General features: G+C 58.8%; 2 protein-coding genes across 6 annotated transcripts; both read left to right on the top strand.

Moving 5' to 3' along the window:
- Positions 1-287: 287 nt before the first annotated feature.
- Positions 288-5,279, top strand: CRYBB3 (crystallin beta B3). Its single transcript, XM_051835481.3, has 5 exons — positions 288-362; positions 1,696-1,814; positions 2,765-2,897; positions 3,625-3,767; positions 4,963-5,279. Exons 1-5 carry the CDS (start codon positions 288-290, stop codon positions 5,126-5,128), a joined length of 636 nt encoding a protein of 211 aa, XP_051691441.1. The 3' UTR covers positions 5,129-5,279.
- Positions 5,280-6,967: 1,688 nt separating this feature from the next.
- CRYBB2 (crystallin beta B2) lies at positions 6,968-22,398 on the top strand. Of its 5 annotated transcripts, none has more exons than XM_089322854.1 (6): positions 6,968-7,056; positions 14,137-14,216; positions 17,344-17,462; positions 19,105-19,237; positions 20,319-20,461; positions 22,142-22,398. In XM_089322854.1, exons 2-6 carry the CDS (start codon positions 14,163-14,165, stop codon positions 22,308-22,310), a joined length of 618 nt encoding a protein of 205 aa, XP_089178980.1. In that variant the 5' UTR covers positions 6,968-7,056; positions 14,137-14,162; the 3' UTR covers positions 22,311-22,398.
- Positions 22,399-23,947: the final 1,549 nt, after the last annotated feature.

The following is a 23,947-nucleotide window of genomic DNA, read 5'->3' on the forward strand; positions in this document are numbered from 1 at the left end:
GCCACGTCCTCCCTGTGTGCCTCAGGGAAACGAGCCACCCCCTCTCATTGGGCCTCTGGGATTCCCTCTGTGAAATGGGACCCTGACCCCATGGACTTCCCCAGGGCCCACAGTAGGCGCTCAGTGGGTGTTTGTTGAATGACTGAGTGACAGTATGTCAACGATGAGTGACGCCGGTGTCTCATGGACCACCAGTGTAGACCCCAGGCATGGTAGTGCCCGCTTGTGCCTGGGTGAACCTCGTGACCCCATGTCCTTTGGTTTGAGGCAGAGGTGTACCTGGGGCAATGGCTGAGCAGCACGGAGTGCCGGAGCAGGCGGCAGCGGGCAAGAGCCATGGCGGACTTGGGGGCAGCTACAAGGTACTGGACAGGAGGGGGAGCCGGGCACTGCAGCTGGAGGGGGGGCTCCCGGGTTCAGGGTCGGTGTCCCAGCCAGGCTGAGTCTTCCCAGGAGACAGCAGCAGCGCTTCCAGCCAGTGGGCCAGCAGGAGACCCCCACCCCACAAACGCGCTCCCGTTTCCCTCTTCCACGGCCCGGCCGGCCGCATGCAACTGGCCACCCACATCCTGCCTGTCTCGCACTAGGGTTCAGGGGATGTGGCTTCAAGCCCTGACTCTCTTGCCTTCCACGCCCTCTCTGAGCCTCCACAGCCCCACCTCTAAATGGGGACAGCAGCCACCCTTCTTGGACCCCAGCATTGGTGTGTAAGCTCCATGGCAAAGCCCAGAAGGTGGCCGAGGGGCCCAGGGCGGCAGACGGGGTACTGGAGGCGGTGCCAGAGCGTGCTGGCTTCACCCCTCTGAGACTGTCCCTCGGCGCCTCTTCCGAAACCATGGAAACTCCTGAAGGTGTCCTGGTGGCTTTAGCAAGAGTGCAGGGAGCCAGGGAGGGACAGCAGCAAGGAGGTCCACCTCTCTCTCTGGGCCTGATTTCAGGGTGAAGTTGGACAAGCCCTGGCCAGGGCCCTGGGCTCCATCACGGGGGCTGCACTGTGCAGGTCTGGTGACCCCCCCCCAGAGGCAGCTGTCCACCAGGGGGATACAAATCGCTGCTGTCCCTTTGTCAGCTGTGGGCCTGTGCCTGTGCGAGTGTGACCCCTGGGGCCCCTCACTGAACCCCAGTGCCTCCACTTACCCAGCTGTGCAGCCTGCGGCGAGTGGTTTACCTCCTCTGGGTCTCTCCCTGCCCCCACCTCTGTTAAACGAGCAGAACATATGTTCCCCCGGGACCTCGTACCAAAACAGCCTGTGCTGATGGGCAGGTGAGAGAGGCACACTGCTGTTCTGAGCACCGGGCAGGTGATGGTCAATGATGAGGTGGCCACTAGGGGACACTAGGGAGTGTCCTTTGACCTGTGGGGGGGGTTGAGAAGTTTGGAACTGGGTCCTCACTCCCTGTTGGCCAGAGGCGACGACACAGTGTCCCACTGTTCTTTTCCTGGGTTGCTCCTCCTGCTGGGTTCCCTCTCCCACCAGCAATTCCTGAGTTGCAAGCTCTGGTTTAAAGGAGGTTCCCAGAAGCATTTCCTTCTCTGGTCACCAGGGGGCAGTGCAGCCCTGCTCGGATGCCTGCTCCAGGCTGCTGCAAAGCAGAATGGCTGAAGCAGGTGGCCCCACGCTCTCAGGCCCCGAAGGAGGGGCAGGGGCCCGGGAGCCCAGCCAGGGCGGGACGTTGAGGACCCTGCTCTTGCAGGTGATCGTGTATGAGCTAGAGAACTTCCAGGGCAAGCGGTGCGAGATCACGGCCGAGTGCCCCAACCTGACGGACAGCCTGCTGGAGAAGGTGGGCTCCATCCAAGTGGAGTCTGGACCGTGAGTACCGGGGCCCCGGCCCCTCCTTGCAAGCCCCGAGCCTTTGGGGAGTCTGCAGCTCTGGATCTGCTGTGAGGTCTTAGGCGTCTCCCTCCCCCTCTCTGGTCTCAGTTTCTCCCTCTGTCCAATGGGACGCCTGGGCTGGGATTCTCTTAGCATCCTAGTGGCTCTGGAGTCTGTGACACAGAGCAGGGGGCTGTGGTGCGAGGACAGAGAAAGGCAGCTCTGTGATTGCCGAGTGAGCCCGGACCCTGCTCACACCTAACATGTCACATGCACTCCGTCATCTCAGCCCTGTTTTACAGGTGAGCAAACAGGGGCAAGGAGGTGCCGTGTCTTGTCCATGCGCACAAAGCAAGCAGGTGTCCCAGCCGGGCTCTGCATTCCCAGCTGCAGACGGGGGGCCGGGGCCCTGGTGCTCCCCTGCTGGGTGACGGTGCACAAGTTGGTTTGCTGTCTGATGGGCATAAAAATGGTGCAGTTTTCAGAGTTTTGTGAGAAGAAACAGGATGATGGGGGGAGGGGAGAGAGGAAGAGGAAGAGAGGGAGAAAGGATGGAGAAAGAGGAAGGAAGAGAGAGAGGAGGGAGGGAGGGAAGTGGGGAGGCAGGGAGGAGGACAGAGAGACAGAGAGAGAAGGAGAATGGGAACGAGGGAGCAGGCAGGGAGGAGCAAACGGCCTGTGCAATGCTTCCTGGGTGTGGCTGGTGCGGGGGGGTGCACCCCGCACCTCCCCCAGAGGCTGGGCTTGAAGCGGCTTCTCAGTTGCTGTTCCCTGGGATGCTTTTCCTGGTCCGGGGTCCTGGACAGTTTCCTGGATGTCCTAGCAGCCCCTCCAATCGCAGGACCTGGCATCAGCGATGGGGGGGGGGAGGGGGTGCCAGTCCACAGAGCAGCAGCAGCTCTGGGGCCGTCCCCTGCCATGGCTGACCTGGGCCCCTCGCCCCGCAGGTGGCTGGCGTTCGAGCGCAGAGCCTTCCGCGGGGAGCAGTTTGTCCTGGAGAAGGGAGACTACCCCCGCTGGGATGCCTGGTCCAACAGCCGCCACAGCGACAGCCTGCTGTCCCTCCGGCCTCTGAACATCGTGAGCGCCTCCCTGTCCCCGGGGCCTGGCGGTGGGGCGAGTGGGCAGCCGCGCTCCTGGGTGGGCTTGGCCAAGGACATGGCCGTGAACTAAGACCCCCTCCTCTTTGTGGCCTCCGTGTTGCAGTGGGACCAGGAGGAGCGAGCTCTTGACTGGGTGCTGGGGTGCCAGGGTCCCCGTCTTGAATCGGGCCACCTGGCCATGGGACCACATGTGCCATCCTATTACGATCAGAGGCCACGTGCTGCAGTCTTGGGGTCCCCATGTCCGTTCTTCACCTGCCTTCTCCAACTCCTCCCATGATGCCTTGCAAACATGCCACCTACTTTGGTCCACCTCGGTGGCTGCTCCAGCCCTTTCTCTTTGTCATACCACCCTGGCGGGGGGGGGGGGGGGGGCAGGCAACAGAAGGGGCAAACTGGCCCAGCGTGGGTCATGCTCACACCTCGTCCTGTTGGCCGCCTCCTGCCCTGCCTGGGCCTTGGTTTCCCCATCTGTGAAGTGACAGGGACCAGTGAGACCCCAGCACCCCCATTTCAGTTTTGTACCCTGAGACTTCCCAGCAGGCCAGGGCTGGCAGGGACCCTGAGTCCCTTACCCCTCAGCAGCAGGCCTGGGGCTGGGGGCCACTTGGTGGTGACGTACGGGGTCCTCCCTGTCCCCGGCACCCCCTCAGCCCTGTCCAGGGCACAGGCACTGCCCGCTCAGCCCTCTGTCTCACCCCCAGGATGGCCCGGAGCATAAACTGCACCTGTTCGAGAACCCAGCTTTCAGCGGCCGCAAGATGGAGATAGTGGATGACGATGTGCCCAGCCTGTGGGCTCATGGCTTCCAGGACCGCGTGGCCAGCATCCGCGCCATCAACGGGACGTAAGGAACCCAGCCTCAGCCTTGCCCTGACCCCTCCTCCAGCTGGCCACGCCTCTGGCACACACTCCCTGCCCTCCTTCCTTGCGGGAGGTAGAGGGACAGAGACAGGTGCAGATGCCATCAGACTCTCCCCCCGAGGGCTCGCCATGCCTCCTGGCTGGGGCCAAAGCTGAGAGCTGGGAACTCCATCCGGGTCTCCTGTGTGAGTGGCAGGAGCCCATCACCCCTGCTTCCAGGGCTCTGCATTAACAGGGAGCTGGAGCCAGGAGCCAGACACAGCTGGGAATCAACCCCGGGTGCTCTGATACAGGGCACGGGCGTCCTGGCTGCCCCATGCTCACAGCTTCTGTGACTGACGCGTCCTGGTCCCCAGGGCTGGCCGCCCCTTCTGGGCAGCTGCTCCTGCACCCAGCCCTGCCCTGAGCCCCACGGGGAGCCCCCATGGTGCCCACCCTCCTGCACCACTGGGATCATTTTCCCATCACAACCCTCGTACACGGGAGAGTAGCCCATCACCTCCTTCCTTCTAGACCTCACACCACTGTCGATGCAACCTTAGGTCACCATTCACTTGTCAGTGGTTGCATCTCACTTATGAGTTGTGGCTTGGAATTGGGCCCTGCGAGGTGCCACCTCTCTCTGATGGTAATTTATTCAACAACTTTGTACTAAGCATCAGCTACGTGCCAGGGACAGGGAAGGGGTGTGTGGGACCAGAGCTTAGCAGCTCCTGCTTTCAAGAGGCAAGGAGCATGCATTCACAGTGCATTGTGAAGGGCATGACTGGGGTGAGGGGAGGAGGGTCTCTTAGAGGAGTCAGGGAGGGCTTCCTGGGGGAGGAGAGAGCTGAAAAGGATGCAAACGAACGAGGGGGCAAGGATAAGGACTAAATAGGCGTGAGTGTTCCAGGCAGAGGGAACAGCACGTGCCAAGGCTCAGAGGTTTAAGGAGAGCAGGACAGGAGAGGCCAGAGTGAGGTGGAGTACAGGTGTGTAGTGTGTAGACGTAGAATGTAGCGTGTGCTCTGATGCAGCTGTAGCGTGTGAAGGAACCGTGTTGGGAGATGAGGCTTGTGAGCAAGGCAAGGAGAGTGGATTCAGCCAAGGGCACCGGGGAGCCAAGGAGGAATCCAGGCAGGTGGGGGACGCTGGCTGTAGGAGGCTCGGTGCTCACCCCGCCGTGCTGTCCCCGGCAGGTGGGTTGGCTACGAGTTCCCAGGCTACCGCGGGCGCCAGTACGTGTTCGAGCGGGGCGAGTACCGCCACTGGAACGAGTGGGACGCCAACCAGCCGCAGCTGCAGTCCGTGCGCCGCATCCGCGACCAGAAGTGGCACAAGCGGGGCTGCTTCCTCAGCAGCTGAAGGGCCCCGGCCCCCAGGCCCCAGAGGCCCCCGCCTGCCCAGGGCGGCAGCGAGGGCAAGAAGAGGAGGCTCCAGGGCTGGGGCTCGGGCCGGCCTGTCCCCCCTCCCCCGGGACCCGCTCAATAAAGCCTGGGGCCAGTCCCCCACCTGCCATGAACCTCTGTGTCACTTCCTGCTGGGACCAGGGATGGGGCGAGGCCTGCGGGCGGGGCAGGCTGGAGGATGCAGGGGCTCGAGGGCACTCAGGACTCCGGGAAAGGGCTGACAGCTGAGCTCAGGCTCGGGTCGCCACTCCTTCCAAGTGGAATCACACCCATCCGTCTCCCCCCCCCCCGCCCCCCCGGGCAATCCTGAGCTTGTCTGCAGCTGGGCCCCTGTATGAACATCTGCTGATAAACCCATCCACCCATCCCTCATCTGCCCCTCCCTCCCTCCATCCATCCATGCACCCATCCATCCATCCATCCACACACCCACCCACCCATCCACCCACCCATCCATGTACCCATGCACCTACCCATCCACCCACCCATCCATCCACCCATCCATCCATCCATCCACCCACCCATCCACCCACCCATCCATGTACCCATGCACCTACCCATCCACCCACCCATCCATCCACCCATCCATCCATCCACCCACCCATCCATCCATCCATCCACCCACCCACCCACCCACCCATCCACCCACCCATCCATGTACCCATGCACCTACCCATCCACCCACCCATCCACCCATCCATCCATCCATCCATCCACCCACCCACCCACCCATCCATACATTCATACATCATCCACCCTTCCATCTTCCCATTCGCTCAATCCATCCATCCTCCCACCCATCCTTCCCTTCTCTCATTCACCCATCATTCATCATTCCTCCCTTTCTCTCTCCATGGGTTGGTTGACCCCTGCAGCCTTTCATTTAGTCAGCAAAAGGCTGACTAAAAGGCAGGTCCCGTCTGGGGGTCCCCAGCTTCTCACCCACAATGTGAGAGATGGAAAAGAAACAAAACAAGGGGATCTGGAACACAGCACGGTGGGCAGCAGGTGAACAGCAGATCCGGGCAGGAGCACGGAGGTGATGGGGGTGCGGCCAGGGAACTCTGTCCTGAGCAGGTGACATCTGAGCTAGACAGCAACAAGACTTGAGAACATTCCAGGCAGACAGGTAGCAGTGCCCTGGTCCCAGTGCAGGAGTGTGCCTGGGTGATGGAGAAGCGGTAAAGAGGCCGGCTGCTCTGGGAGGGAGAGGACAGGGGCGGGGCCCCTGGCTGCCATGGGCTCTGTCTTCTCTGTAGGACGTGGGAGCCATGGAGTATCTGAGTGCCATGAGCCGGGGTCTTCTCTGGCTGTGGTGCCCAGGGCAGATGCCGGGAGCCCCTGAGAGCTGTCACGGTGCCACCAGCCCCAGCCTCTCTTTTTCCCTGCCTCGGTGTCTCTGTTCCCCACCCGAGGTCCTCTGTGGCCTGGAACTGAGCCCCCATCCTGGCCCCCGCCGCTAACCACTGCTCTGGGTCTCCGTGGCTTCACGCAGGCAGTGGCAGTCATTGGGGACTGAGTGGGGACACCGGGGCTGTGCCAGGCCTAAGTAAGTCACTGCTGCCCCCTGCTGGGGAGAGGAGGGGTTGTCCCACCTGAGACAGCTGAGGCTGGCTTCCCTGGGCCAGCCCACCCTACCCTCCCTCCTGCCACCCCCGCCTCTACGGGGGACCCTGCATTGCATTGCTTCCCAGACTTTGTTCCCCGTCTCAGCCATTGCAGTCTCCACACCCTGGAGCAGGGGCGGCCATTTTCAGTTACTCCAACTTCACAGTTAAGAAAAATGGGCCCAGCTGAGAAGCCGCTGTGACTTTTTACTTCAGTGGTATCAGCTGGGGTGGGCGTCTGTCTCGAAGGGGCCAGAGGTGCCCAGCAATGCTACAGGTAAAGGCAGGGGTGACCCCCCCAGATGAGGATGTCAGCACCCCCTTATGACCCCTGCCTCCCCCCAGGGACACTCCCTTCCTCTCTCTCACAGGAGGTGACTTTATTAGGCTTTACATATCTGTGCTTGATGGGTGCCAGGCCCAGTACCAAGGGCTTTGTATGTTGTAATCTAAGAACGTCACTGGGAGGGAGGCATGGCGGTTCACCTTATTTCACAGAGACCTGAACCCTGGGTGCTGAATGTCCCTCTGAGCCCCATACACTGAGGTTTGCCTGGGGACAGGGGATCACCCGGGAAATATGGTAGGAAAAACACAGCTGTTGCCACAGTAATAATAGTCGCCACTAGAGGGTGCTGCTGAGCCACAATCACACCGTCTCACCTGCTAATCCACAGACAGGTAGGACCCTCACTTGCAGAGAGAACCTGAGGCTCAGCGAGCTTGTGGGTGGTGGGACCATGACTCACATCAGAGCTGACTCCAAAGCCCGTGTTTCTGCACTCTGCAGCTACCACTGCTGCGCTCAGCCCGCCTGATGCTGCCAACACTCCCGCTGCTTGTGGTGCAGGCGGTAAAGACCACCTGCTGCGTTCTAGGCCCTGGGCCGGGAGCCATCCACGCCCATCTCAGTTAACACAAAGATGCCCAGGACCGGCTCCTGGGTATCAGCATCAAGGGAAGGCAAGTAGGGAGGCTGACTCACTGTGGGGCTGCATGTTCTGGGCAGGTGAGGGGGTCGGCTGGACACCCCCATACCCAGGGCAGTCTCAGGTGGCCACAGATGCCCGAGGGATTCTGTGCAAAGTCTTAAAGTTGCAGTGACCTTCTCTCTGCCCTCTACAAGCTACTCCTGCCTGTTATCTTTCGTTCAGAGAGAGGATGCCAGCTGCCCGGGTCACACAGCCAGCCAGGATCAGAGCTGGGATTTGACCTGACTCCAAAGGCCTCCTCTTGGCTCTAACCTGGACCAGATTGTGTCTTCTATACAGAGCCTGAGTGTGACAGAGAACAAGAGTGCTCCTCAGTTGCAGGAGGACGAGATTTGGGGCCAGGAGGTGGCTTTAGCAGGGTAACTGGGGGGCAGGGTTTGCTAGTGGTCGGGACAGTAGGGTGAACCAAGGCTGCCGGAGGCGCGATGACCGGGTTGAGCTCGCTCTACACCGCCTAGGACCTTTCCAGAATCCCCCACTAGCCAGGTCATTTTTGGGCAAATCACTTCGGCTGCCTGTGCCTCAGTTTCTTCACCTGTAGCATGGAGGTCAAGGAGCACCTGTCTCGTAAGGTTGTTGCAACTATGAGCATGAGCCCACTTTGCACGAAGGGTCAGAGTGTGTGTGCTGGGCTGCACGACAGGCACAGAGCCAAGAGGCTGTTTGGGGCACCTGCACCCCATCCGGGCGTGTCTGCGTTCCGGTCTCAGCCCTGCTTCTGATCCGGCTTCCTGCTAATGCGCACCCTGGGAGGCGGCCGGTGATGGTTCAAGTGCTTGGGTCCCTGCCGCCCACGTGGGACACCTGGATAGAGTCCCAGCCCTGGCTGTTGTGGCCATTTGGGGAGTGAACCGGTGGAAGGAAGACCTCTTTGTGTCTGTCTGTCTCTGTTCCTTCCAGATACAATGAAAATAAATAAATAAATGACTTAAAAAGGAAAAAGTAGCTTAAGATGATTTTGGTGCAAAAATTAATTAAAAATTCATGCATAGCTTATGCATTTTCCATGAACTCGCTCAACTGCATGGATTTCAAAAGTTCCCCACAAAAATATACATCAGTTTTCCCTCTTGTTTCCCAGGACTTTCTGCCGCGCCCGCATATACCTGCACCGGCTGCCGCCCCTCCGTTGCCTTCCTTCCCTTTTCCACACTTCCTGGTGTCTCCTGGGGTCACCTCCCCACTAAGCTGCCTGCACCTGAACCCTCGTCTTAGGGTCTGCTCTGGTGGCGCCCAGGACACACCTTCCCCCCTCCAGCTCCTTTGTGGGAGGTCATCGAGCCAGTCCACGCATGCTCCTTGAGCACCCTGTGCCCAACTCTGAGCAGGCGCTGGGGCGGTGGAGACGACCGAGCTGGGGCTCAGCTCTCACGGAGCCCGGGGTCTAGACGAGGACACATTGGCCGGATGCAGAAATGAATGAGTGGGAGAGAATAGAGAAACACCCTGGGCGGCACTGGCACCGACTCTGAGGTTGGGGATGGGAAATCAAGAAATGGAAAGGAGGCTTTGAGAACATAGCAGGCGACGCGGACGTCCTGGGATGGATAATTTAACAGCTCAGTTCCCGAGTGCTTTCTAAGGGTCAGGAATTCTGCCGAGGGCTTCAGACGATCAGCTTGCTTTATGATGAGCATTAACGATGAATGCCATGGACCCGTGGGCTGAGATATTTACATCGCCACAAGCCCGCTTGCAGGGGGAGCAGCTGGGGTAGGAGGGAGGAAGGAGGGAAGGGCGAAAGCTTTGTAGTCTACAGATCCTGAGGTCTGGGTTCGAATCCTGTCTCCACCAGTCTCTGGATGTGAGACTGGGGGTGGGGGCATGTCCTGAGCCTCAGTTTACCTACCTGTGGAGATGGATGAGAAAAAGAAGCCCACTCATCCCCAGCATGCTTTGCCATTTTCAGCCAATAGGAGCCCTGCCCGCATCCTGCAGGAGGAGGGTGCAAGGTGCAGGGACCAAGGACCTCGTCTCTGATGGGGAGACTGAGGCCAGGAGGAGACAGGGGCTTCACTGCACTCCCTGGAGCCCAGTGGGAAGAATTTTTGAGAGGCTCAAACAATTTCCCAGAAAATCAACCTCATCTTTTAATTCCATTTCCCCATAGACTGTTTGTACAGTTTAAAGGTTACAAGCATTTATTTTGATGTCAGAGGGAGCTGAGTGCGAATGCCAGTCCCCCCACTTCCTGGCTGTGTGACCTTGGAAAAGTTACTTAAAATCTCTGGCCCTCACCATCCTCACCTGTATCGGGGAATACTAAACAACGCCTACCTCAAAGGTGGTTGTGAAGGGGCCGGCGCTGTGGCATAGCGGGTAAAGCCGCCACCTGCAGTGCCGGCATCCCATATGGGCACCAGTTCAAGTCCCAGCTGCTCCACTTCTGATCCAGCTCTCTGCTATGGCCTGAGAAAGCAGTAAAAGATGGCCCAAGTTCTTGGGCCCCTGCACCTGTGTGGGAGACCCAGAGGAAGCTCCAGGCTCCTGGCTTCGGACTGGCCCAGCTCTGGCTATTGCTGCCATTTGGGGAGTGAACCAGCGGAAGGAAGACTTCTCTCTCTCTCTCCCTCTCTCTCTCTCTAACTCTGCTTTTCAAATAAATAAATAAACTTTAAGAAAACAGAGATGGTTATGGGGCTGGCGTGGTGGCACAGAGTTGAGTCCCCACTTGTGACACTCACATCCCATTTGTGCTAATTCAAGTCCTGGCTGCTCTGTTTCTTTTTCTTTTCTTTCTTTTTTTTTCTTTGACAGGCAGAGTGGACAGTGAGAGAGAGAGACAGAGAGAAAGGTCTTCCTTTACCGTTGGTTCACCCTCCAATGGCCGCTGCAGCCGGCACACTGCGCTGATCCGATGGCAGGAGCCAGGTGCTTCTGGTCTCCCATGGGGTGCAGGGCCCAAGCGCTTGGGCCATCCTCCACTGCACTCCCTGGCCACAGCAGAGAGCTGGCCTGGAAGAGGGGCAACCAGGACAGAATCCGGTGCCCTGACTGGGACTAGAACCCGGTGTGCCGGCGCCGCAGGCAGAGGATTAGCCTAGTGAGCCGCGGCACCAGTCGCTGCTCTGTTTCTGATCCACCCCCTGATGACGCACCTGGGAAAGCAGCACAGGAGCCACATGGGAGATCAGGGTCTTTCCAGAGGAGATTTTTTTTTAAATTATTTATTGGCCGGCGCCGCAGCTCACTAGGCTAATCCTCCACCTGCGGCGCCAGCACACCAGGTTCTAGTCCCGGTCGGGACGCTGGATTCTGTCCCGGTTGCCCCTCTTCCAGGCCAGCTCTCTGCTGTGGCCCAGGAGTGCAGTGGAGGATGGCCCAAGTGCTTGGGCCCTGCACCCCATGGGAGACCAGGAGAAGCACCTGGCTCCTGGCTCCTGCCATCGGATCAGCGCGGTGTGCCGGCTGCAGCGGCCATTGAGGGGTGAACCAACGGCAAAGGAAGACCTTTCTCTCTCTCTCACTGTCCACTCTGCCTGTCAAAGAAAAAAATTATTTATTTAAAATTTATTTGTGTATTGAAAGGCAGAGTTTCAGAGAGGCAGAGAGAGAGAGAAAGTCTTCTATCTGCTGGTTCACTCCCCAGATGGCCGCAATGGCCAGGGCTGTGCCAATCCGAAGCCATGAGCCAGGAGCTTCTTCCAGGTCTCCCACATGGGTGCAGGGGCCCAAGCACTTGGGCCATCTTCCACTGCTTTCCCAGGCCATAGCAGAGAGCTGGATCGGAAGTAGAGCAGCCAGGACTTGAACCAATGCCCATATGGGATGCCGGCACTGCAGGCAGTGGCTTTATCTGTTACACCACAGTGCCGGCCCCACAGAGGGGATTGAATTCAGATGAGGTCATTGGCGTAGACCCTGATCCCACGTGACTGGGAAACTGAGGCATGGGAACAGGCATGCACAGTGGGCGGAGGTGTGAAGACTCCCCGTGGAGGGGAGGAGCGGGCGAGAGAGCAGTACTGCATCCCCGAGACAGGGAGCACCCCGGGGTCTTAGGAAATCCCAGAAACTGTAAGAGGCAAAGGGCGGGGTCCTCTCCCAGACACACCAGATGCATCACAAGTGTGTGTGTGTGTGTGTGTGTGTGTTAGGGAAGGGAAGGTGGTGGACAGCTGCTAGTCCCTGCTTTGACCCAATTTCTCAGCTCCAGGGCTATGCCCTCTTCCCTGTCTGACCTGAGCAGCAGTTCAAGGTCAAGTGATAACCTGGGCTGCAAGGACGAACTGTGCCCTGGAGGGACTTCAGTCAAAGCTAAGGGGCCACAGGCAGAGAAGGGGTCGGCGGTAGGGATCAGAGAGGTCTTTCTAGACCTAAGGGACCCACTCAGGACATCGGATGTGGGGCAGCCAGGGGCCTTGAAGGTCAAGTTCATGCTCCTCTGCTGGCTTCCTGGGCCGTGCCCCGTCTCGCGTCCTGTTGCATGGTGACCCTTTGTGCCCCAAACCCTCCCGACCCGTACCCTGCACCTGATGCCTCCCCTTCTCCCTGGAGCTTTCCTGGGCGACCTGGGCTGGGCGAGGTTCCCCATGCCTGACCCCTACCCCTACCCCTAGCACAGAACTCCGCACCGCGTGGGCACCCTACAGAGATTTGTTGACGGAGTGATCGGCTGGCTGGGCGAGGGACGCTGTCCGTCGAGCCAGCCTCCTGTGCTCGGTTGTTCCTGGAGCCACTGAGATCACCCCTGTGGGCCGCGCCCCGGGGCCTGGCTGACCGCCCCCGTGAACCCGGCGCTGGCAGCCGGACGGCTGAGCGTGCAAAGCGGGCTCTCCTTGCCCAGCCGCCTGACCAGCCCGGCGCGGCCGGATCTGAAAGCTAATGACATTATTGTGCAGAGACACAATGTCTGCAGGCATTTGCTGACCGGGCCTTTGGTGCGGGCTTAGTCCAGCATTCTCGCCCGCGTTCCACGGGGACGCAGCGGTCACCCGTCTTGGCACGGCCGCTCCTGGGGAAGGTATAAATGCCACCTCCAGGCCGCTGGGCTTCACGGGCACTCGCAGGGGCTGGTGTCGCTGGTAAGGAGGCCTCTCCTTCTCGTCCTGCCTTTGCTCTCTCACTCTCTCTTTCTCATCCTCGGCCTCTGTTGCAAAGCATGGGGGTCCTGGGTTCGAGTCCAGGTGCCGCCATTTCCTGACAAGGTGACCTTGGGCAGAAACTCCAGCGTGCTCAATCTCAGTTTTCCTTTTCTGTGCAATGGGGAGAGGGCTCGTTAAACGTCCCTGCTTGTGGGGACTAGAGGTAAGGTGGGCGACGTGGCCAGCTCAGGGCCTCGTGCAGAGGGGGTTCCTGGGCGGTGCTCTGTGTTAATTTTAGGCAGATCCTCAGCATCCCAGTTTTGCCAGCAGCCGGCGAGGACGGTGCTCAGCCTCGGTGGTGGGTTCTAGGCTGGTGAGTCAGCTCCCTGCACGGCCACAGACAGTAGCAGGCACCTCCAGGTGTGGCCAGCCCCAGGCAGAAGCTCTCTCCCGGAGCTCTGAGCCACAGGTGATTTCTCTACCACCAAAGCTCCGTGGGAATGACCCCAAGAGCGCCACCTGGCTGCCAGCAGCTGCAGTGCGTGGTGGTTTTGGGAAGCATCAGGTATTGAATCCTCGCAACCCCCCACCACAGATGCTACTGGCCCCATTTCACAGGACAGAACACTGAGGCAGAGTATGAGGGGAGACCTGCCGGGGGCCTCCATGCTGGCCCGTGGCAGGGATGGTGCCCTGTGAGGGACCAACTGAGCGCCACCTTCTTTGGTCTGAGAACAGCAATGATGACCACACAGGGTTCCAGGAGGGGGCTGAGCCCGCTCTGTCCCATGGCCCGCCGTGGTGCCTGGAATCTCGGCACTCCACCATCTTTTCGCCTTCTTCTACCATGCGTTCTGTCACTAATGGGCTCTCGGGTTGGGGGAGGGCAGGAAGAACGAGGGTAGCAGGGAGAATTCTGGGCTGGGGTGGGTAGGGGACAAGGGGGAGGAGGCAGAGGGAAGCATTTGAGTCCCCAGATTGGTGCCTGGGACACGGCCGGACACGGCCAGAACATGGGTTCTGTTCACCCGACGTGGTTTGCTTTTCATGAAGAAATGTCGGTTCTGGGACACAAGCCTGGTCCTGCCTTGTGACCCCTGCTTGAGCTGACAGACGGGGCACACTGGGGACCCCACTTCCTGTCCCTGCAGCTGGCCTCGACACCGACAGGTGCCGCCGAGGATGGACGCTCAGGAGGTGGCTCTCTGGCCCCTCAGCGTCTGGCTGGCCTGAAGCCAGGGGACCAGGAACAGGACCAGTGGGGGTGACCCTGAGGCCCCCCAGGGGCAGAAAAGCCCAGGATGTAACGGTGACCTCACTGCCGCTTCCTGTGTCTTCCAGGTCCTTCCTGAACAGGACAGTCCACCATGGCCTCAGACCACCAGACCCAGGCGGGCAAGCCGCAGCCCCTCAACCCCAAGGTGAGTACATGGGGGGGGGGGCGGGGCAAGCCGTGCCCCTCGCCCTGACTTGGTTTCCCTTCTGCCACCTTCCTGCTGGGTGCCCTGTCTTCACTTCTCCCCTTCTGTGTGACTCAGTCTCCCCAGCTGGTTCTGGAGTTCCTTCGGGGCTTCGGAGACCTGGGTTTCTCTGCCATACCGGCCGCTGCACGCCCTGTTGCCCACGGGCTCCCCAAGGTGGGGCGTGGCTCCCAGCGCTGCACCTGCTGTGTCATCCGGGCCAGTCTCTTGATCTCTCTGAGCCTCAGTTCCCTTCTCTGTAAAATGGGGAGAGTCGGAATCACTGTGCAGAAAATGCCACGAAGAGGCCACGAAACGAGATGCAGCCTAAGCCCCGGTCCGTGGCGTGAGTGCACCTGACGCCCACCAAGGGTCTCTGCTGTCTCCCCCTGCCTGCCTCCTGCAGGGGGGCGGGATCTTGTCCCCAGGCCAGTAGCTTCTCATCTGCAAGCCGTCTCCAAACTTCTAGTGACAGCCGTCCGCCCGCTGGCTGCGCGGCCGGACCTCAGCTCCAGGAGTCCTGGGCACCGACTCCAGCCAGAGTGGCCCGTTTGTCTGGGGAAACCGAGGCTGATGCAGCCCCACCCCTGCTCACTCTGTGCCTGCAGGGCCCACTCCCCAGAGGACAGACAACAAACGAGGGAAGGTGCACCTGACTCCAGGTAGTGAGCGGGGCAGCGAGGAAAAGTGTTGTGGCAAGACAGGCTCCTGAGAGTCGGGAGAATCAGGTGGTCAGGGGAGGCCTCAGGGAGGAGGTGACGCCTGAGCAGAGACCTGGATCGGGGCAGGAGCAGCTGTGAGAGCACTGTGGGTGGAGGTCAGGGGGAGCATGCTGGCGGAGGCAACAGCAGGTGCAAAGGCCCTGGGGTGGGAGTGAGCTGGTGAGTCTGAAGGACTGTGTGGAGGCCAGGTGGAAAGGAGAGACCATCGACAACAGCATCACGTGGGCCACGTGTGTAATTTCACACCTTCTGGTAGCTACCTTCGGAAAGGTAAAAATAAGACAGGGGTGTCCATTTTCCTATTATATGTTGTTAAATCTAAAGTCTCAAAATGAGCATTTTACTGTGTAGATACTATGAGAATTATTCTTCCTTTATTCGATTTTGTTGTGCATTTTATATTGCTAGCACTCCTGAACTTGAGCAAACTGCACATCACGCACCCGGTAGTCCTTCGTGACTCGCGGCTGCCGTGTGGGGCAGTGCAGGTGGAAGGAATTAGGTAACGTGGGAATCTCAAGCGTCCATTACATGGATGAGTAACAACAATAGCACAGAGCCCCCCGGAAGCCGAGGTCTTTGACGGGCACAGGGGGGCCGACCTTCCTCACAGCCCCCACCCCAGGCCAGGACAGAACCAGGGCGTTCCAAAGAGCTTATGCAGAATTCAATGAAAAGGTCAGTTTATTTCGTTGTAAACATGATTTGAAGTCCATACATATGAGGAATCTTCAAAAAAAATTCATGGAAAAAAAATACGTACATGGTAGAAAAACAATGCCCGGGTTTCCGAATTTCTTGCTCCCAAATGAACACTTTGCGTCTCCCTTTTCCCCGGGAACTTTCGGAAGTACCCTCGTAGTGAGGGAGCCCCCATGTCCCCCTATTGTTGGTTCTTCTCAGTAGTGCTGGGAAATAGGCACGCACCCCCACTTTACGGATGAAGGCACTGAGGCTCAGAGTCGTGAGGCCGCAGCTCAGAACTGGGGGGACATCCCAGCCTCAGCTCTGGCCAGGTCAGTGACCCTGGACGCTGCGTTGAGCCCGTGGAATTTGTCTCCAAGCTCTGTGGGCCGCTCCCCGCGCTGCCTTTATCTGGCTAATCCCTGGCCTGGGAGAGAGAGGCTCACCCGCCCAGCCAGTGCTGACGGTGCGCTCTGCAGCCGCCCCCGCTGGGAGTCCACGGCCCTGGACCCAGTGCTGCCCCCCCACCCCGCACCCCAAGGCAGCTCCCTGGGTGGCCTGGGGGAGCTCTGCCCCCAGATTCTCACTGGAATCCCCACAAGGGCCAGGCGACCTCCCACTTAGCACCTGGCTGCAAGACGTAAGCTGGGCCCCTTTGCTCTGCACACGGGGGTCCCGCGAGCCCCTTTCCAGGGGCTGGTGAGTGGACCAGGGGAGGCCAGGGGAGTGAAGACCCCTTAGGAAGTATCCGGAGGGAGTGGCCGCAGGGACGGGGGATTATCCTTGAAGGCGTGAAGACAGAGCCTGGGCACGCGCAGTTCTATGGGGGAAGTGGCGGTAGGGGGTGTGTGTGGCGGCCTTGGTCCGGTTTGAGCAAGGAAAACTCAAACCGTGAGATTATTTATTTGAAGTGCAGAATTACAGAGACAGAGAGATCTTCCATCTGTAGGTTCATTTCCCAAATGGCCACAACACCCAGGGTAGGCCAGGAGCCAGGAGCTTCCTCCAGGCCTCTCAACATGGGTGCAGGGACCCAGGGACTTGGGCCATCCTCTACTGCTTTCCCAGGCACACGAGCAGGGAGTGGGATTGGAAGTGGAGCAGCTGGGACTTGAACCGGAGCCCCAGTGGGATGCTGGCATCACAGGTGGTGGCTTTACCCGCTGGGTACAGCCCCGGCCCCGGACCATGAGGCTTTGTACCTGCACCCCCTGGTGTGGTTGATGGACCGGTAGCACTAGCACCTGGTGAGAAATATGTTAGGGTCCCAGAACCTTGGAGCTCATGGGAGGGCATGCAAAGTGCTATTCAGACAAGCCTGGGCGCCAGGGTCAGCTGGGCCACTTACCCACTCCCAAGCGTCTCTTAATCCCATCTGTCTCTTGGTAAAGAAAGTTGTCCATCAAATGCTGCTTACACTGGTGCTCCATTGAACCCTTCCAACAACCCCGTGAATTTTCCCATTTTACTGATGGAGAGACTGAGGCTCAGAGAGGAGAAATGTTGGCTCAAGGATTCAGAGCGGAGCCAGGACTGTCTGACTTTGTGTTTGGTTCATGACTCCGAAGAACCAAACACTTTATCACCTCCCGAGGCTCTCCCCACTCTCTCCTCACTCACCCGGCTCTGCCCTCCCTCCCCGGCCCTCGCGACGGGGGTCTGACTCTCTCCTCCCGTTGCAGATCATCATCTTTGAACAAGAGAACTTCCAGGGCCACTCGCATGAGCTCAATGGACCCTGCCCCAACCTCAAGGAGACGGGTGTGGAGAAGGCAGGCTCTGTCCTGGTGCAGGCTGGACCGTACGTACCTGGGTGGCCTCGCCCGGCCAGGGAGGGGCAATCGGGCTGTGGAGTTGGGGGTGTGTGTGGCTAGCAAGTGCTCAGGAGTTGCGTCTGATAACCAAGGCGAGAATTCAGGTTTGGAGTGAGTAGGAGCTGCGTTCAAATCCGAGGTCCAGCCCTGGAGGTGTGACGTTGGAGAAAGAGAGTCCCCTTTGAGCCTCGGTTCCCTCCTCTGCAGGGTGGGGATGGCTAAGGCCTCTAAGTGTCAAGGGGGGAGAGCCAGACTCGGGGTGGGCCGCTGCCCTGAGACAGGGGCATGCACTTTTTGGAACTGCCTTCTTTTTTTTTTTTTTTCTAAAGAGAGAGGGAGAGAGAATCTTCCCTTGTTCTGGTTCACTCCTCAAATACTCAAACAGCTGGGGCTAGACCAGGTCAAAGCCGGGAGCCCAGAACTCCACCAGAGTCTCCGACAAGGTGGCAGGGACCTAAGGACTTGGGCCATCATCTGTGTCTCCCAGAGACACTAGCAGGGAGCTGGATTGGCAGCAGGGCTGGATCCCAGGCACTGTGTGACATGGAAGCAGGTGTCCCAAGAGGTACCCTAACCCGCTGTACCACGATGCCCAACCCTGGAGTACAAGCTCTTAGCAAAAAGGACAATGACGTCACCTCCCCTTCTACTAGGGCCCCGGATGATCATTCTGGGTTGCCCTGATTGTGCCATGCTGAGATGTTTGCGTCTGCGCTGACCGGCCCCAGAATGCTAGGTTCGTGCCTGCTGTGCCCTCTCTTTCCCCCTTGCCTCTGTGGCTGCAGATTCCACGTGATGGATTCAGCCACCTGCCAGCTGAAGGTGTTGGGGGAAACACCCTTGCCTCTGGGCTAACTATGCAGACTTCTTTTTCTGTCACTGTTGCCCAGGTAACAGAGTAACCACTGTCTACGAGGCACTTGCTTTGTCTTCGGCGTTTTAGATAGGATTTCAAGTACACTGGAGGTGTGCTTGGGTTCCATGCAGACACCGCCCCCTGGTACCTAAGGGCCTTGAGCACCTGCAGATTTCGGTGTCTGTAGGGGGTCCTGGAACCCATCCCCTTTGGAGAGCAAGTCTCCCATATCTCATCTACTGAGCATCTCAAAGACAGGTGGCTTTCTGTGTGGAGTGTGAGTCAGAGACCAACGACAGGAATTGAAGAGGAAGCTGAGTCAGCGACAGGGCCTGGGATGAGTGAAGGGCAGAGGCTCAGACACAGTGCGGGGCTGGAGTCGGTGCTCAGCTGTGCCCGTCTCATCCCAACCCTGCTCTCACCGACGTCTCACTACCAGCTCGACAGCTGCCACCCTGAGAGGTGGACACCATAGGAGGTGGCATATGCCACCTGTTCGCGTCATGGGTATCTTAGGTATTGATCTGCCAGCATCCCACGGGCTGCATTGCCAGGGGTCTGGGTGGGGCAGTTTTTCCGGCATTCTGAGATGTGATGCAGATGGTTGAAGGTAGCGTGGCGGCGGGTTCTGGAGAACTGAATCGACCCTGCGTTTGGAATCCCTGTGTTCCGTTCTAGGTTGAGGCAGCTACTCCTTGCTGGCTGGGCAGAGTGAGCATCCAGGGATGCTTGGGAGGGGAATGACCTGCCCCTCCCCCTGACCTCTCTTGCAGCTGGGTGGGCTACGAGCAAGCCAACTGCAAGGGCGAGCAGTTTGTATTTGAGAAGGGCGAGTACCCTCGCTGGGACTCGTGGACCAGCAGCCGGAGGACGGACTCCCTCAGCTCCTTGAGGCCCATCAAAGTGGTGAGACCCCGCCCTTTGTCCCACTTTGTCTCTGCTATCTTTGGTCCAGCGGTCCGAGGACAGGAAAGGAGCCGTCGCCTCTAGCATTGAAGCGGCCTTGCAACAGTCATTTTGCTTGCAGCCAGCCTCCGTCTCCACTTCTGAGACATGGGCACATTCGTAGCTATTGAGATGGCAGCAGGCTTGGTTTGAGGGCTGTCACATTGCACAACTCCAGGGGGCTCCACTCACAGGACTACAATAGCTTCTGGTTGGGAGAGGGGCACTGTTCACAAACTATTCCATGCAGATGGGATCCCTAGGATGGTACAACGCCTGTCACAGAGAAATCACTCAAAAAGCTACTATAGCTGTCATACATAGTACAAGACATGCTGGGGTGGGGGAGGAGCAGGGAGACTCAGGCCAGGGGGCATGCCTGATCCTGATTCTCACTGGGGTGTTAATTCTCAGCTGCAATCCTCGAATCACCCAAGCCCAGGCCAGCCCCTCTCAGAGCTTGGGATGGAGGAAGGGAGACCACTGGACACAGCTTTCCACAGATCTGGGTTTTATATTGGCGTTGCCATGCCCGGCTGTGTGATCTTGAGCAAGTCATTTTACCTCTCTGAGCCTTGTCTTGTTATCTGCCAAACGGTGCAAGAGTCATTGAAAGGCTTAAAAAATGAAGAACAATGCGCTATAGGAAGCAGAGGAAGGGCAGAATTGTGGAGACGACAGGAAAAAATGACCTCACGTGTCTGCTGGAGGCGCCATAAGCCTGAGCAGGAATGTATGGGGCATGTGTGTGAGTGCATCATGGCCGGTGCTTACCACAGAGGAGGTTGTGCCTATGAGGGGGAGGAGGACAATGCAGCATCTGCCATTCCCCAAGTGTGGAATGTGGCTACGTGTGTATGTCCCCGTAGGAGCTCAGCAACCAGCCCCTGTCCAGAGGCAGTTGTCGTAGGGGCCCCCATGCAGGCGTATTGGGCAGAGGGTCCCAGGTGGGGCAGGCTGAGGCCAGCTCTGGGCCATGAGGATCAGGTGGGAAGGCAGAGCCCGGAGCCCCTGCACTCATTGCCCCCCACCCCCACCACAGGACAGCCAGGAGCACAAGATCATCCTCTATGAGAACCCCAACTTCACGGGCAAGAAGATGGAGATCATAGATGACGACGTGCCCAGCTTCCACGCCCACGGCTACCAGGAGAAGGTGTCGTCCGTGCGGGTGCAGAGCGGCACGTGAGTGCGTCCCCAGCCCTGGCTCACCCTGCCCCGGGAACCCAAACCCTGGGGTCCTCCGTCCTACTTTCCCCCAAATTTGTGGGCCATCTCGCACCCATCACCGGCCACTCCTGACCTCAGTCTTCCCACTGGAAAATGGGCAGAAATCAGAAATCACCAGATGTGGCTTCCAGCCCCTGAAGAGCAGGACGGTGTTTGTGCCTGGGGGTTGAGGGCGGTTCAGGGAGAGGCAGAGGTAAGTTGAGGTAGGTGGCGGAGCAGTGAATTGAGCGATGTTGAACTCCAAGAGGCAGGAAGCCCAGGCCATGCTGGCCTTGTACACAAGGGAGCTGGGGAGTAGGAGGTCCCAATTCCCACGGGACTGCATTTCTTAGACACACATGGCTGCCAGTGCCCGGGGATTTGTCCGTGGGAGCCTGTCCATGGGTTCTGTTGGGGCTGCAGCTGAGCTCTGGGCAGCGGGGGCTGGAGCCGGCTCATGCCGTCAGCTTTCCTCTCCACTGGTCCCACACCTGTGGACGCAACCAACCATGCACTGGAAATAGTTTTTTTTTTTTTTTTTTTTGTCCATATTTGAGATACGAGAACTTGCTGTTTCCCATAGAATGCAATGCAGTCCTCCTGCACAGGGCGCCTACCTCGTACTGGGTGTTCTGAGTCACCTGGAGGCGGTTTCGAGTAGGAAGGAGGTGGTGCAGGTTCTGTGCAAATAAATGCTGGCCATATTCATACGGCACTTGGGCATCTGTGGACTGGGGTGTCCTTAGGGAATTCCAGAAGTGATCCCTAGCTTATAAGAGCAGATTCTGACGTTTTCAGAATTTTAGTTCTGATGAATCAATGGTTGCATGAGGCCAGCCCCAGGAGAAGTCTTTCCACCACAGCCATTGGCAGATGGTACTAATCAGGACTCACCTCCCACCCAACCCTGCCCCCACACCCCCTCCAATCTCCTCCCTGGCAACCCCCAAGAGCCGCATTTGTCACAGCTGCTGGCTTCTTGGCATTTGTCAAGCACCAACAATAGTGCCCCAAATTCTGTGTTGATTGCCCCCGTTATTCACTCACTCACTGGCTTGATTTGCCAGCTACTGCCAAGTGCCAGCCATTAGCTTAGGCAAAGGGAGATGACAGCGATCAGGTGGCTGCCTGGGCAGCTGACCCGCTAGAGGGAGCAACAGTTAGCAGTGGGAGAGTCCCCAGCGATCCCCAGCGAGCTAAGCTGCTTCTCAAGGAAGACACACTTGAGCTCTCGGAGGAGGAGGAATCGCAGCGGGTAGAGGCTGAGACAGGGCCTCTCAGGAAGCAAGGACAGGGGGAGTGTGAGAGAGTCCACAAAGGCCACGTGGCGGGAGTGCAGGCCGGAGGGCCACAAGCCAGAGACGCCGAGCTGGAGGTGTCCCCAGAGATGGCCTGGGGCGCGGTGGACTGCGCGGTTCAGCACCTGTCTGCCTCTAAGCTTCTGTGAGCACCTCGGCTCCTGGTCTGACCCTACTCTCAGGTCTGCAGACACAGTTCACTGCAGGAGGGAGTGAGCCCATCAAGAGAAGGAGGAGAGCAGAGGCTCGGTGCTGGAGGGGCTAAGAGGGCTGTGCTGCTCAGCATCAGGGGGAAATCACCCTTCCTACTGCCTGAAGGAGTCTCTCTCTCTCCCTCCCCCCCACCCCGGCCCTGCAGGTGGGTCGGCTACCAGTACCCTGGCTACCGCGGGCTGCAGTACCTCCTGGAGAAGGGAGACTACAAGGACAGCAGTGACTTTGGGGCCCCCCACCCCCAGGTGCAGTCCGTGCGCCGCATCCGCGACATGCAGTGGCACCAGCGGGGCGCCTTCCATCCCACCAACTAGGGCTCCCCGCCACGCCTCCGCCATCCCTCCCTCCCAGGAGCCAGGATCCTGCAGAGCTCCCAGCGAGTGAATAAAGTGTGACCTGCAACTTGTGTGTTGCCTGTCTCTTATCCCCTGTGGGAGGTGCGGCGTGGGCATGAGTGTGTGAGTGCAAAGAGGCACAGACACACACACACACACACACACACACACACACACAGATGTAGCTGTGTTTGGGCTACGCAGGGAAACAGGGCTCTCCCTGAGACAGCTCTGCAGCGACGTGGCTGTGTGACCTCAGATGCATCATCCAACCTCTCTGAGCCTCCACTTCTTCACCTGACTCCTGAACCTCTTGTCCCCTGCATGGCTGTCTTGGTTCACCCCTGGGTTCTCTCTCTGTGGTGCTGGGCAGAGTGACCCCAAGGGGCATGCATCCACTGCCTGCTGATCTCCCTGTACTGAGAATCACTGCCTCAAGGCTCTGCCAGAGATGCCAAGAATCCTGCGGGATTCCTCCCCACCCCAAGGAGAGGTCACAGTAACTTGTCTCTGTGTGTGTGTGTGTGTGTGTGTGTGTGTGTGTTCCAGTGTTCCAGGTGGGGTGAGGACTTTAGGGTCCAAAAATCAAAGGGTTGATCAAGGGCAAGATCCAGAGAGACTGGGGATGATCAAAGGATGGTGGACGGCGATGACTGTGTATGGACAGCAGGTGGCGCCAACAGGTTCCAGTTGTCTATTACTCTGTATAGCACCCACACCAAACTGAGTGGTAAAGCTGGCGCCACCATGTCCTGTGCTCACACATGTGTAGTCTGGGCATGGCCCGGTGGGATCCTGCTCCCAATGGAGTCGTGGAGGGCGACTCAGAGGCCGGGGTGAGCCACACGGCAGGGTGCGTGTGCAGTTGCGGGTGCGGAACATGGATCTCTCTCATGGTCTCCCTGCACTTGTCCCCATCTCTGCAAGCCTCTCGTCCATTTCCCCTGTTCTCTCCACCTCTCTCAGCCTCTGATTTTGCGTCACCCACTTGGCCTCTCTCTCCCTCCTCCCCCTACAGCGTCCCCCCTCCACTGTCTTTCTCTACAGCCCCACCTGGGGGCATCACCCATGCAGGCTCTCTGCGTCCCGGCCTCTCTCTTTCCCCTCATGTGCCTCTCACCTCACCCTCAGTCTCTGCCAGCTCTCTGTGTCCCTCCCTGATGCAGACGGGTGTGGGGGTCCCATGGCCTCTCTCCCCTTTATCCCCTCACTGGGGACAGCTCCCTCCCTCTGTGCCTCAAGGAGCCACGTTCTCCTCCTTGCACCAGGTGTCAGCACAGCGCCATCCTCAGGGTCCCCTGCGCAGCTGCCGGCAGGGCCACCAGGGCTGTGCCTCCCGTCTTCATCTGTGCCCCGGCTGACGGGCATTTGGGTGGATGGAGCCCTGGGTCACTGTGAGTGAGGCTGCTACACACACACACACACACACACACACACACTTTCCCTTCTCTTAGGGAAATCCTAGCAGGGGAATTGCTGGGTGTTTAGTTACTCTATGATTATTATCTATCTATCTATCTATCTATCTATCTATCTATCTATCTATCCATCCATCCATCTATCTATCTATCATCTATCTCTCTTCTACCTATTTCCTGAAAGGGGAAGAGAGCTAT

The sequence above is a fragment of the Oryctolagus cuniculus genome, chromosome 21 (assembly GCF_051225735.1).
Source record: "Oryctolagus cuniculus isolate XC-2025 breed Fujian yellow rabbit chromosome 21, ASM5122573v1, whole genome shotgun sequence".
Lineage (NCBI taxonomy): Eukaryota > Metazoa > Chordata > Mammalia > Lagomorpha > Leporidae > Oryctolagus > Oryctolagus cuniculus.